Source organism: Tamandua tetradactyla, chromosome 20, assembly GCF_023851605.1.
Source record: "Tamandua tetradactyla isolate mTamTet1 chromosome 20, mTamTet1.pri, whole genome shotgun sequence".
In the NCBI taxonomy this organism is placed as follows: domain Eukaryota; kingdom Metazoa; phylum Chordata; class Mammalia; order Pilosa; family Myrmecophagidae; genus Tamandua; species Tamandua tetradactyla.
Window position 1 is genome coordinate 41,282,028 of NC_135346.1, and position 15,164 is coordinate 41,297,191.

General features: G+C 36.9%; 1 protein-coding gene and 1 pseudogene across 1 annotated transcript in view; both read left to right on the plus strand.

Annotated features, from left to right (window-relative positions):
- The window catches only part of TTC1 (tetratricopeptide repeat domain 1), a 68,285-nt gene that overhangs the window by 29,424 nt on the left and 23,697 nt on the right, over positions 1–15,164 (plus strand). The window contains exons 5-6 of the mRNA XM_077137568.1: positions 11,949–11,985; positions 13,947–14,095. Coding sequence (XP_076993683.1) covers positions 11,949–11,985; positions 13,947–14,095 — 186 coding nt within the window. The remainder of the gene's footprint in view (positions 1–11,948; positions 11,986–13,946; positions 14,096–15,164) is intronic.
- LOC143664056 (interleukin-6 receptor subunit beta pseudogene) lies at positions 343–11,939 on the plus strand (annotated as a pseudogene).

Consider the following 15,164-nt stretch of genomic DNA (forward strand, 5'->3'; position numbering starts at 1 on the left):
TTGATGAAGTTAAAAAAAAGGACATTGACTGTCAAGTTCTAGAAAATATACTGTAATTGTTTTTAAAAAATACTTAATGGCACAAAACTGACAGATATTCACAAATGATCCCTATATAGCAAATCCAACAGCAAGAAATCTAGTTGGCAGATCAGACGCGTCTGCTTTACCTATCCCTGCCTATGACTTCCAGGCTACTTACCCATTCACAGATCTCAAAACATTCCCTAAAGATTATATTCTTTGGGTAGAATGGACTGCTCCAAATGAGTCTGTAAACAAATATATAGTTGAGTGGTGTGTGTTATCAGATAAGTTGCCCTGTATCCCATACTGGCGTGAAGAAGATGCTACCATACGTCGCACCTATTTAAGAGGGAACCTAACAAAGAGCAAATTTATTTGATAACAGTTATTGCAGTATATAATGACAGACCAATAATCTCTGAGTCTTTAAAGACATACCTTAAACAAGCTCCACCATCCAAAGGAACCTACTCTCTGGACAAAAAAGTGGAGAAAAATGAAGCTGTCTTAGAACGGGACCAACTTCCTGTTGATGTTCAGAATGGATTTATCAGAAATTATACTATATTTTAAAGAACTGTCATTGGAAATGAAACTGCTGTGAATGTGTATTCTTCCTACTGTATACACTGTCCTCTTTGACTGGTAACACATTGCACATGTTACGAAGGACAGCCTACACAGAATGAAAATGGAAAGAATGGTACAGAATTCACTTTTGAAACACCGAAGTTGGTTCAAGGAGAAATCAAAGCCAGGGTTGTTCCTGATTGTTTAACATTCCTGTTGACAATTCTTTTGGGAGTATTGTTCTGCTTTAATAAGAGAAACCGGATTAAAAAACATATGAAGCCTAATGTTCCACACCCTTCAGAGAATCATATTGCCCATGGTCTCCTCATATACCTCCAAGGCACAATTTAATTCAAAAGAGCAAATGTATTTTAATGGCAACTTCATTGGTATAAGCATTGTGGAAATAGAAGCAAACAGCAAAAAGCCTTTACCAGAAGATTAAAGCCATTGGACCTACTTAAAAAGGGGAAAATTAGCATTGAAGGACACAGCAGTGGTTTTGGAGGGTCTTCGTGCATGTCATTATCCAGGCCAGGCATTGCCAGCAGTGAGGAAAATGAATCTGCACAAAACACTTCGAGCACTATCCATTATTCAGCTTTGGTATGTAGTAGCTACAGACATCAGGTTCCATCAGTCCAGGTATTCTCAAGATCTGAATCCATCCAGCCGTTGTTAAATTCAGAGAAACAACCAAAGACCTACAATTAGTAGATAATGTAGATTATGGGATTGCCCAAACAACCATTATTTCAAACAGAACTGCAGTTGATGTGAAACTAGTCTTGACACTTCACATTTTGAAAGGTCAAAACAAGTAGAATTGGTCAATGAGGAAGATTTGTTAAACAACAGCAGAGTTCAAATGATAATTCACAATCTTGTGTATCTGAGCAAATGAGATGTGTCAGTAAGTTTATGCAGCAGATGCTTTTGGTCCAGGTACTGAAGGACAAATGCAAAGATTTGAAATAGTTGCTATGGAGGCTGCAATAGATGAAGGAATACCTAAAGGTTGCTTACCTAAGACTGTGAGACAAAGGTGGCTACCTACCTCCGTGAAGGACTAGTTCCTGCTACAACTTCAGCAGTACCTTCAGAGTAAGGCAAACAAATGTTTTTCTGTGATTTCAGATTAAAAAATAATCTTCACTCACTGAAGATGATCATTTGCTCTTCAGGGCAAGACTATATTGTATCTCACATGGGCTATTTCCATTCTAGAATATCTAGGGACCTACTTTAAGCACTGCATAAACTAGTTCATCCCTTGAATAGCAGAGTGACTTTGTACTGTTTCAGGATGTGTGCACTGAAGAAAAACAGAAAGCTTGTCTGAAGTGTACAAAGCTTTCATTTTTGTTTTGCTACATACAGAACAGATGTTTAAAAAAATTAGCATTGAGGCACTAAGGGTAACTATCCAAAACCTACAACTTCCAAATGGATCCCTAGACCAGATAAGGCCTGAAATAAATGCACAGCCCTTCCAAAATATCAACTAGTTCCGTTCCCCATCCCATATGATTGACAGCCTCTTCCAATATGAAGACGTTAGAATGGGCATAGCCCTAATACCCCTGAAGAGTGGGAGAAAGATCAAAGGTGATGGTGGAGTTATACAGAGAAGGTTGGGCTTAACAAATGAGTGTGAGTGCTGAATCATTATACCGATATTTCTTTTAGCCTCCAGTACCTTAGAGCAGATAGAAATAAAAACCTAAAATTGTGGAATTGTAACCCATACCAAACTCTGAAATCTGTTCTGCTACTCATTACTGCGATGTACTTTGAAATTTATTGCTTTTATGTATATGTATTATTTAAAGAGAAGAAGCAGTATAACAAGGAAGATAGGATTTAACAAATGAGTATGATTGCTGAATCATTATATTGGTATTTCTGTTGGTCTCCAGTGTCTTGAAGCAACTAGAAGAAAAAAACAAAAAATTGTGGAACTGTAACCCACACCAAACTTTAAAAATCTGTTCTATAACTAACTTGTTAAAATGTACGTGGAAATTCATTGCTTTTTTGTATATATGTTATATTTCACAATTAAAAAAGTTAAAAAAATGAAATTTAAAAAATTAGCATTGAGGGCGGGTAGCTCAGGCTCAGTGGCAGAGTTCTGGGTTCTGCTGTGCCAGAGACCCAGGCTTGATTCCCGGTGCCTGCCCATGCAAAAAAAAAAAAAACATAGCATTGATATACTTAGCACAACTATACTGATTTTAATGAGAATAATCAAATAAAGTGACTTACGAAGAGTTAATATAAAAAAATAGACAAACAATGATCAAGTTACTCTACTTCAGATCTTGAGAATACCTGGACTGATGGAACCTGATGTCTGTAGCCGCTACATACCAAAGCTGAATAATGGATAGTGCTCGAAGTGTTTTGTGCAGATTCATTTTCCTCACTGCTGGCAATGCCTGGCCTGGATAATGACATGCACGAAGACCCTCCAAAACCACTGCTGTGTCCTTCAATGCTAATTTTCCCCTTTTTAAGTAGGTCCAATGGCTTTAATCTTCTGGTAAAGGCTTTTTGCTGTTTGCTTCTATTTCCACAATGCTTATACCAATGAAGTTGCCATTAAAATACATTTGCTCTTTTGAATTAAATTGTGCCTTGGAGGTGAATGAGGAGACCACTGGGAAATATGATTCTCTGAAGGGTATGAAACATTAGGCTTCATATGTTTTTTAATCACGTTTCTCTTATTAAAGCAGAACTTTACCTAAGACTATAAGACAAAGGTGGCTACCTGCCTCAGTGAAGGACTAGTTCCTGCTACAACTTAAGCAGTACCTGTAGAGTGAAGCAAAAAATACTTTTCTATGATTTCAGATTAAAAAATAATCTTCACTTACTGAAGATGATCATTTTCTCTTCAGGACAAAACTATAACTTGATCATTGTCTGTTTTTTTATATTAAATAATTTTTTTATTATTATAAAAATAAACATAAAATAAAAAGGAGGTCCACAGTCCATGCAACATAACTGTGAGTGAACCCAGCTTTTATAGTCCAACAGAAAACAAAAAATTGGGCTCATTTATAATTATGCCATCATACAAAATAATTGTTGTTTCCCTTCCATTGGTAACAGTGCTGTCAGTTGTTAATGGAGAAATGGAATTGGCAGAATTTTAACGTGGCAGAGGGTAATGGAATTACTATAACATGAACTATAGGACTTATATCATAGGATAACAGGAAAGCAAGATATTTGCCTATGTGTAGATACAAACATACTCAATTTTCAAAAATTTACTTTTTGCCATTATTCACAGCCTCTTTGAGGATCCATTTCCATAAATTCACAGTGTCCAGATAAGAGCTGGGAGTACATATCACAAACTGTCTTAAGCATGTTAACACTTGGCTACCACTTAAAAGGCTTAAATTTTAACATTTCTCAATCTTCAGAGAATTTAACTGGCAAAGAACTTTAATACTTATGTCTTCTAGAAAAGGTGTCTCAATGTACTTTTTTAAAAAAGTTTGTTTGTTTTTGGGGGGTGGAGTGCATGGTCCGGGAATCAAACCCAGGTCTCCCGCATGAATGCTTTGTTTTTATTTTTTAAAAGTATGTTTCAGTGTACTTTGTTTTTATTTTTAAGCAGGCTAAGGTTGAAAAATTCCTTTTTTTCTCTAGTGGGTATTTGAAACAACAAGTTAGAGGTCTTGGGCAGTATTCACCAAAACAAACAAAACACAACCCAACAAGTGTACATATTGATCTTAGTAAATATCACAGGAAGTATTTTTATTGTAGAATGTATTAGTCAAGGTTCTCTAGAGAAACAGGACCAACAGGAGATAGGAGGTTCCATTCTCATGCAAAGTGGGAATGGAAGAGTTCGAAATCCACAGGGCAGGCTGTGAAGCTGGCAGCTTCTATGAAGGGTTTGGGCGAACTCCACAGGAGAGGCACAAACAGCCAAAAGTCTCTCCTCTTCTTTAAAAAGTCTTCAATTGATTGGTTTATCTTGTTGGGGGTGGGGGACCTTATTTGATGACAGATGTAATCAGCCCCAGATGCAGTCAGCTGACTGATGAGTTAATATACTAGCCCTCCAGTTTATCAGCCAGTCACAGAATATCCTTGCACCGACAGTCAGGCCAGAGCTTGCTTGACTAAACAACTGGAGATCATCACTGGCCAAGTTAACACCAGAACCTTCGTCTACCCCTTGTCAGCTCGGCAGCTGTACACTTCACCTTGAACCATGCTTAATTTCCAAATAGACACATTAATAGACATGTTTCACCTAACAATACTCAGCTGTCCTGCATACAAATGGAAATGCAGTACATCATGGTCTCTGAGAACAGGATTGTGGCATAGAGCTGGAGAGTTGATAAACCCCTGAGGCAGAACAGTGAACATATACTTCTTGCCTCTCCAGATGAATGCAGACTGTTTCTAGTGGTCCTTAATGACAGCTATTGAGAAAAACGTTTGCCAGATCTTTCACTACATTCTAGGTCCAGGTGATGTGCTGCTTTGCTGAAGCAGTGATACAGCATATGGAACAGCAGCTGCAATTGGAGTCATCACCTGGTTAAGTTACGATAATCCACTGTCATTCTCCAAGACCCATCTGTTTTCGGCACAGGTCAAAAAGGAGAGTTGAATGGGGATGTGGTGGGAATCACCACCCCTGCATCCTTCAAGTCCTTAAGGGTAGCACTAATCTCTGTAGTTCCTCCAGGAATACATATTGCTTCTAATTCACTATTTTGCTAGGTAGGGGCAGTTTTAGTGGCTTCCACCTGGCCTTTCCTACCATAATACCTCTCACTCTATGAGTCAGAGTACCAGCATGGGGATTTTGCCAGTTGCTGGGTATGTCGATTCCAATTACTCATTCTGGAACTGGGAAAATGACCACAGAATGGGTCCGGGGACCCACTGGACCCACTGTGAGACAGACCTGAGCTAACATCAGTCACCTGACCTCTATAAACCCTTATTCTAGTGGACCAGAGTGATGTTTTGGGTCTCCTGAAATTAGTGTCACTTCTGAGCCAGTGTCTAATAATCTATGAAATATCTGATTATTTTCTTTTCCTGAATGCATGGTCACCCTGGTAAAAGGCCATAGGTCTCCTTGGGGAAGGCTTGGGGGAAGGTTAAGAGTGTGAATTTGGGACAATGTTGAAGGGTCCCTCACCAAGGGGACCCGGGCTCTGGGTCTATAAACTGGCTCAAGTCTGGGAATTGATCAAGGGGCCATGACTCTCTGTTTTTTGTAATTCACATTAGACTTCACTTGACCTAGAATTCTGCTTAAACAGCTCAGACAATTTAGTAGACTGCCCATCTATTTTACTTCTAGGTATCCCATGATCTGCTAGCCAGCGCCACAAGTCTCTGCAAGTTAGATTATTTTCACTGCTACTTTGAGTCTGCTGTCCATTATGGTAGCCATGCTCATCTTGTGTGTGGTTATTAACTGTCACCACATAGTTTCAGCCAACTCAGGTTCCAGTCATCTGCATTCTGTTTAAGGATTCCAGTTCAGTGACAGCGGTTCCCACAGTAATATCTGACCCATAGTGAGGAATGACTACAGAGCTTTTTAAGGGATGATGGTGCTAGTCTCACGAATTTATTTCTCAAGGTTCTGGTGAAAGATGTGTCCTGATGATTTAATGTATCAGCCTTCCAGTTTTTATCAGCCAGCCACAAAATATCCTTGCAGCAATGGTTAGGCCAGTGCTTGCCTGACCAGACAACTGGGCATCATCACTTGGCTAGATTGACACCAGAACCTAACCATCAGATAGAGGCACTGAACGAACAGATAATATTTTAATATCTCCCAGTTCTGAGATAGAGTAGAACTTAGTTTTACATTGTAATTTGGGAAACCTCTTCCTGCCAATTTTTCAAGGCAAAAGTGAGCCAGGCCTCTATATTTAGTACTAAACCCACTTACTCATTCATGCCATCCCCTACCCACCACATTTGACAAGAGGCACAGGTTAGAATTTTCTTACTCAGGATAGAGTCCACATTAGACTTTGTTATATTTTACCTTTTCTATTTTTGCAGTTATTTAATGCTTAGTATTTTTCAGAATTCTTTCTCATATTATTATCTCCTTTGAGGCAGAACAGATGCTTTATTCTGACAAATCGAGTTTTCTATTTTAGATAAAGCCAACATGAGATTGTTAGAATGACCAAGTTAGGAAGAGATGAGGAAAATGAGTTACAGAGAGGTCAAGTAGGGGCAGAGAGACCCAAATGCACATTACAAGATAATGCCAAATCCACCATTTAAGGTGGCCATCAGAGGCCAATCCAGGTCAGTACTATCTTGCTGTCTGTCATGAAGTTTTTGTTTGTTTGTTTGTTTGTTTGGGTTCATGGTCTGGGAATCAAACGCAGCTCTCCCACATGCAAGACGAGCATTTTACCACTGAAATACCATGTACCCTGTCATGAAATATATTTCCTTAAAATAAAATCATCTTATTATGATTGTGTTATTAGCTATAACTTTGCTCATATCAAGCAGCAGTATTGTGAGGAACACTGTACAGTGGAATTTGTACATTTCAGGGGGAGTTATAAAATGTGAATTCATGACTTAAGGGAATAAGAGTGAAGAGTCATTAAGAAAGACTATGTTAATGGATAAAGGATGATGCCGACTGCATTTTAAAACCTCAACTTCTGTGTGAGACCAAAGGAAGAGTTGTTTATTTGGTGCAAAATTTATACTTTCTGTAGCACACTGTCCAATTTATTTTGTATAGTCAGCTTATTCGAACACCATAATTGCATGGAACTTTGAATAGTCAGTGAGATCTTGTTAGTTTGTATGGATTGGTATGATGTCCTGATACATTCCAGAGTAATCAGGGCAGAAGATTAAAAAGTATTTACAAAGTCCCTTTGAGGGACTGAGGGAAAAGGGATATTAAACTTCCCCACCTGGAAAGTTCCTGATATTCTTGCAAACCTTGGGGGCTACCAGTTTGATGGGCCAAGCCCTTGATCTTGGGGCTTGCCCTTATGAAACTTATTCCTGCAGAGAAGAAGCTATGATTATGCCTAAGAGTCATCCCCAGAGAACCCTTTTTGTGGCTTCTCTCTCTAAGTCAACTCCGCAGATGAACTCACTACCTTCCCCAACCCCCTATGTGGGACATGACTCCCAGGGGTGTAGATCTTCCTGATAATATGGGAGTGAGAAAGCATTGTTGACCTAAAGGGAAAAGAGAAATGAAGCAAGATAAAATTCAACTGAGAGATTTCAAATAAAGTCTAGAGGTAATTCTGGAGGTTATTATGCAGTGTATAAAGAGTCCTTTTCAGTTTTTGGTATGTTGGAGTAGCTAGAGGGAAATATGTAAAACTGTTGAACTGTAATCCAATAGCCTTGATTCTTGAAGACAATTGAAAAACTATAGAGCTTTTAAGATGTGTCCGTGTGATTGTGAAAACCTTACGACTGACACTCCCTTCATCCAGTATATGGACAAATGAGTAAGAAAAAAAAAAGACAAAAAAATAAATAAACCGTATGGGAAATGAGGTGTATGGATGCTTTGGGTGTTCTTTTTTACTTTTATTTATTTATTTTTTTGGAGTAATGAAAATGTTCAAAAATTGATTGTGGTGATGAGTACACAGCTATATGATGATACTGTGAGCCACTGATGGTACACTTTGGCTGATTATATGCTATGTGAATATACATTGTATCTCAGTTAAAAATTGAAAATAAAAAAGACATTATAAACCAATCTGTATGTTGAAACCTTATAGAACCTAGTATAGTGAATGACTGCCCCCTCCCCCCAGCCCCAGAGCACTGTGCAAAAAGTCATTCAAGAAATGAATATATATTTGAACACAGATATGTTAATACATGCCTTTGCTTTTTTAGAGAAAAGCAATCCTGAAATTTGTTTTAAATACAAATTATTTTCCTAGAGCATGTCTTAGAATAATTCATGTTTTGATGCATGTAAATTATATTTTAGGTAGACAGAGGAACAAATATTTATGTGAAAACTAATCTATGTATATGTTAGTGGATTTTACCCTTTTAATCTTTAGGAACCCAAAATTTTATCTTTGTTTAAAATAATGCTAGCACATCAGAAAACCGCCTCCATGTGGACAAAACTAATTCACTGCTCGTGATGCAGTTTTACCCTTATAAGATTGGGAGGAAAAAAACTGGCATTTTACATGTGTTACTGTTTTTAGTTACTGATGTCTTTGTTTCCTACCCTTAAATTAAGAAACGAAGCCATAAAATGGGAAGATAATGAGAGTTAGCCTTAAACTGGGCATTGTCATAGGTTTCAAAGAAGGTATAGCTGACAGCCTAACTCTTCTTCCGACTGGTCTTTCACAATAGTACCTTTCAGGAAGTTCCTTTATAAATAGGAACTTGGCCCAGGGAAGCCCATCAAGTTTCCTTGGAAATATTTTTAATTTTTCTACTTCTGTTGAAATGTTAGTTTAAAAAAAACACTTTCCAAAGTCTAATGTAATATATTTTCTAGTATGTGCATTAGCATTATAGTATAGTATTCATTGCATTTAAAAAAAAAAAGCCCAGGATGAACTCTTATTGTTCATTTTTCCTAAAATTTTTAAAGGCCTTTTGTAGTCAATAGTTCCCTCAGACTGGTTAATTGAACTTCCTCACCTAGTTGTTCATTAAAGTTGGTAGATCATGATAAAAATATATGTTAATCCAACAGTGATAGACATTCTAGATCTTTTTTCCCTTGGTCACAGAATATTATCTAAATGATAACTACATGTTTCGAATGCTATTACATGAATCCCAAAATGGGATATGTCAGGAAGGGATATTTTAAAGGTGGGTATTTGAAGATTCTTCAGTTTTAATGTATATTGAATAATGTACTCTAAAAATAGATGTGCAGTTATTTATTTTTAATGTGAGTTAACTAATACTGCAATTCAGTGATTAGCATTAGGTGTGTCTCCTTTTTATATCCTTGCTTTGCCCCATTTACTCAGAAGTAAAATACTTCTAAGTTCACTTGTGATTTTACTCCACATCTAATCTAACTTCATATATAAAGCTTGTCTATAGTATTGTCTGTATTTTTACCTTGTTGCATTGAATTGCACATACTAATTATAACCACAGCTGTCATTTTTATGTTGACACAACTTTAAATGTTCTTGTAAAAGTTCTGTCATATATATCAGCTCTCATTAAGTACATTTAAGAAATAAATTCTTGTTCACATATACACAAAATTCTCTTGCTGGTGGGATCCTTATAAAATAACTTTGTCATCTCAGAGGGGTAATTACCACGTTTATACCTAAAAGTCTTACTGGGAAAAAATCTCAGCAGAGTTCATTTTCTCCATTGCCTTCATAATGAGGAAAGGATGTGGATGTTCTAAGCTGTAGCTGGGCTAATACAGTAAAAGCTCTAACAAGGAAAAACGTAATCCTCTTATTTGTTACATCTTCCTCACGTGGACTTCTAGAAAGATTGAAAGCCATCTGTTCAAGTGACATTAAGTTTTTGGAAGAATTGTAATGTTTATAATGTTTATAAAGACTTTCCTAAAAATGGCTTCTCCTCTCTTCTCAAAATATCAAGGCTTGGGTTATGCTCTTTAACACTTTTAAGAAGATTCTAAAATCAGTTGAAAACTTCCAGGATGGTAATACCCTAGAGCAATCTAAGGAACATATTCTGATTTTCAAGGAAAATTATGAGTTCTGTTTTAAGAAGTAGAATTTCTGAAAGGCAGAATGCTGACTTAATATGTCTGAGTGCCCCTGACCAAGCTTTATGTTTCATATCTGAAGAAAGAGAAGGCAGACTGGAGTCAGGTGAGGGCCAGCTCTGGGCCTAGCTACTCAAAGGCAGACAAATTCCTAATAACTACTGTCTTTGTATGTTATATACATGGGATTGTTTTTTTGTTTGTTTGTTTTGTTTTGTTCAAAAATATGACAGGATGATAAATAAGATCTAATTTTTTGTTCACACACCCCACTTTGGAGACTACCACTCTAAGTAGCAGTCAACACCTAGATCCCCTGACGTGTTAATAATAGAGCCTCAGACAAAATATTCTGCAGTAAAATAGCATAATTTCTTGATCTGAAGAGACCAATTGATAAGATATACTGCAGCTTACTAACAGCTGCTAGGGGTGCAAAGAAATACCACTACAGCAGTTATACACAGGATTTGTAAAAATGCATTTCTATTTCAGAAAACTTTAAAATATAAAAACATGTCTTAGATTTCAGGAAATCTTATAAGCTGGAGAAGTATTGACCAGATTTTGGTATAAATTATGGTATACATAATTTATACCAAAATTATACAGATTTCTTTGCCACAAGACCTTTAAGAGCTTCTACTATATGAATTAGTATAATGAGCATTAGAAGAGATATGGTATCGTTAGTTTTTCTCAGACTGACCCTGGAACCATTTTTGATTGAGTCCCGAAGCACAATTTGGTAAACATTGTTCTAAAACATTCTGTAAAATATTTAGTATTTGCTACAGTAGTCATTATGAGAGTATGAACATACTTATTTGAATTAAGTTGTTTCTGTAATATGCAGAAAACTTCTTATTTGGGGGAAATAGACTTTAGAACTGGAAGGCATCTTATGTAGCATCTAGTTCAGTCTGCCCTTATTTTAGATGAGGAACCACGCCCTAGGGGAAGGCAAGTGACTTGACCAAAGTTAAGCAGGTTAATGTCTGGACTGGGACTAGAATCCAGTCCTTTTGACATGTAGTGTTTTTTATACTGGGTGCTTCTAGAATCTACAAGTTATAATCACTGGCAGGTGTTTTATTTAGTGAATTGTTTTATCTTTCCGTTAAGTCCATAGAGACTCCATGGCATACCACACTATGTGTGTCTGTAGATGGATCATCTGTGGACTTTCTGGAATATACCAATTTGGGTGTGATAGTATAACAGTCAAAAGAGAGGGTAGTTAATTGACTTATTTGTATCAGTCATTTGCCCTGTTTATTGATCCCACGGTTTTCTAAATGTCAGTATTCTAATGTATCTTCTAAATATAAGTCGATTTCAGCCATCTTGAAAGACATTTTAGGAAAGAAACTACTTGATTAATTTTTACCAGGAGGCTTTTAAGGCAGAGCTGTCCACATGTTAATTTTGAGTTCTAGCTTAGAAGAGATATGCAGCGTTCCATGTAATTTCTTTGAAGAGCATTCTGCATCTCCCTAAGCAGTTGCTAATGTCATGCAGCCTTGGACCATTGAAGTGGAACTGGAGTGATGTATATTTATGTTTTATTTCTTTTTAGGACAAGAAAGAGCTGGCCATCAGTGACTGCGGCAAAGGTACACCCTTTTCCTTACCTATGCTAGACAGACTTTGGACCGGTGTGCGCTTGTACATGTGTGTGTGTTCTCTGGGCCTTTAAAGAAGAGGCTTTTTGTATTTCAGTATTTTCAGAGATACTGTGTAATCATCTTAGTGTAAGCATTCTTCTGAATCCATAGTTCAGTCAGTTTCTCCTTTATTAGTAAACACCTGAGGCAAAATGCAAACGTGCTTTGGCAACAGACACTCATGAAATGGAATTAACTTCCTGTGATCTCCGAATTACTTCCCTTTGAGATTCAAATTAAAGATCTTAGCGCCTGTTAGGGCATCTGAATCTCTGTGTGTTTGGGGAGGGGGACAGCTGTGTTGAGGGACACTATCTATTTGTAAACTCTCGTCTCTTCAGATGTAATAATTCTTCCAAACCTACTTCCCATCTTTTCAATTATCCTTTCAGGTCCTACAACTGAATCGAGCCTTCACTGTCTGACATTTGAATTACAATAAGCTCTTTTCATCCCACTACCTATAGAGACATCTCCAGGCATTGCTAGTTTTGTTTTTTGTTTTTTCACAAAACAGCTATCTTGCCTTCTAACCAACTTGGTGTAGAGAAGACAAATAACCACTTTTTCCTTGTATTTTATTACTCTTGTGACTCTTTCTAGCTATTTACTATTTTTGTATTTTGTATTTTTTCCTTCTTTGGATAATATTCTCTGAGAGAATCCTACAGTTGGAAAAGCCTCTCACCTTAAGCATGAATTCTCTTACGTTTTTTGCTTTACATTAATTGTTTTGGCACCTTCTCTGCTACTGTTTTCTAACCACTCTGAATTCACCTCATTTGTCCATTACGTGTGATTGCATCACCTTTTTAAAGTTTTTTTCATAGCACTATCACTACCTGAAATTGTTTATCAGTGTGCTGTCTACTTTTGTGTACTAGAATAGTATATTACTTCGTGAGAACAAGGACCTTATCTTGTTTACCACTATATTCTCAGAGAAATACATTATATTAGTTATAAATATTAAGTACTAAATAAATATTTATACTAAAAGCATAAATTAAGGGCATATGAGGTGAAGAGAAGCAGTGTTCTAGAGCCATGACATTGCTTTCTACCAGAAATAGAACAGCCCAGAAGAGAATAGGAAAAATGTGGTATACTTTACTTAGAACACAGGTAAGGGATTTTCGAAGACTGATTATTGCTGGATAAAGGAAAGGATATTACACTCCCATGACCTGATAGTTCTGGGGAAGGAGGTTAGAGACTGGGATTGGTTAAAGAAATAGTGAGAGTTTAGCTAAAAATGTAACCTCAGTAGTCAGAGCCTAGGGGGAAAAAGAGAATGATAGCAGAGGCTGCCACCAAACTTCTTCCCCTCATCTCTGTAATTTATATCTTCAGATTCTTTCTTTCACTATATACCGTGCTGTGTATTCTGGCCTAATCGGGATTGGATGAAGGACAAGTAGTTAAGGCCAAGATTTATGGTCCAGAGGTTGGCGGACTATAGACCACAAGCTAAATTCAGCCCTCCACCTGTTTTTGTATATCCTGTGGGCTAAGAGTGGTTTTTATATTTATTTAATAGTGCGGGGGGGGGGGGATCAAAAGAAGCATAATATTTCATGACATACGAAAATTATGTGAAATGCAAATTTCAGTATCCATAAATAAAGTTATTTTGGAACACAGATACACTTCCTTGTTTATGTATTGCCTAGGACTGCTTTCACTTTCCAATAGCAAAGTTGAGTAGTTGCAACAGGCTGTATAACCAGCAAAGCCTAAAATACTTCCTGTCTTACTCTTTACATAAACATTTTGCCAATCCCAGGTATAGGCTTTGACAGATGACTCTCCCTTTCATACCCTTGGGGAAGAGTTGATGAAACTTAATATAGCCAAGAGTGTATGGGCCTTTATTCATCATGTAACAGCTCTTTCTTCTCTTTCCACAGCAATTCATTTAAACCCCAGCTATATCAGGGCACTGTTAAGGAGAGCAGAATTGTACGAGAAAACGGATAAGCTAGATGAAGCCTTGGAAGACTATAAATCAATATTAGAAAAAGATCCATCAGTACATCAAGCACGAGAAGCTTGTATGGTAAAAGCTATTTTATTTTTACTGTTTTTCCTTCTAGTCTTTGTGTTGCTGTTTGGTGAATCTTAAATAATCCTTTGGGACATTTAAGTTCCATACTTTCAAGGATCCTATCAAAATATAGATAGATAAAACTTTGAAATGGTGGCCACATACCCACTGTGACCATGTACCATTTACTCTCCATCCTAAAAAGTAGTATCTGTAAACTTTTAAGGCCTAGCATTGACATTGTTGTACTAGAGAAATCTAGTTATTGGAGTTATATAGTTTAGTATAAACTTAGAATAATTCTTAGTATTATAGGTAATAAATTCTTGTTTTCTTTCCATCTTTTAGTATTTAGTTCACCAGGTTTCTATTCTGCCGTATACCTAACACATTTTCAGTTATCTCCCAAACTTACCTTATCTTTCTTAAAATGGCTCTTATTCTTTTTTTTTTTTTTTGTATGTTATGTGCTGGACTCACATTTCATTCTTTTTCCATGTGAGTATCTGGTTATTGCAGCACCATTTGTTGAATTTTTGTTTGGTTAGTTTTTTGTTTGCTAGTTTATTTGTTTTTGGGGGAAGTGCATGGCCGGGAATTGAACCCGGGTATCCTGCATGGCAAGTGGAAATTCTACCACTGAACTACCCTTCCACCCCCAAATGGCTCTTATTCTTATCTTTGGTTCTACCACCCATTTTATACTACATCTTAAGATTATTTTTATCTCAGTTGCAAGTTAGTTAAATGTTCTTGATTTTTTCCCTTTAAAAATAATTCTGGATTGTTCTTTTGCCATTGTTACTGCTTCTGATTATCTCTAATATACAGAGCAGCATATACTAAAGTATGTACTACAGAATTAAATGTGTATGTGTCATTGTCCCAAGTAATGAATGTTCAAGTAAATTTGAGAAACACTGGCTTTAATAGGTTTCTTCACTGCCAGACTCTTCAGAGAGCCATTAGGATGGAGAGGTCCATCATGAATTTCCAGTATGCAGCAGAGATTGTAAACCATCAGCCAGGCCAGGGTAGGCTATAGATATGTTTCATTTGGACCAAACTTTTTTTTTAATTA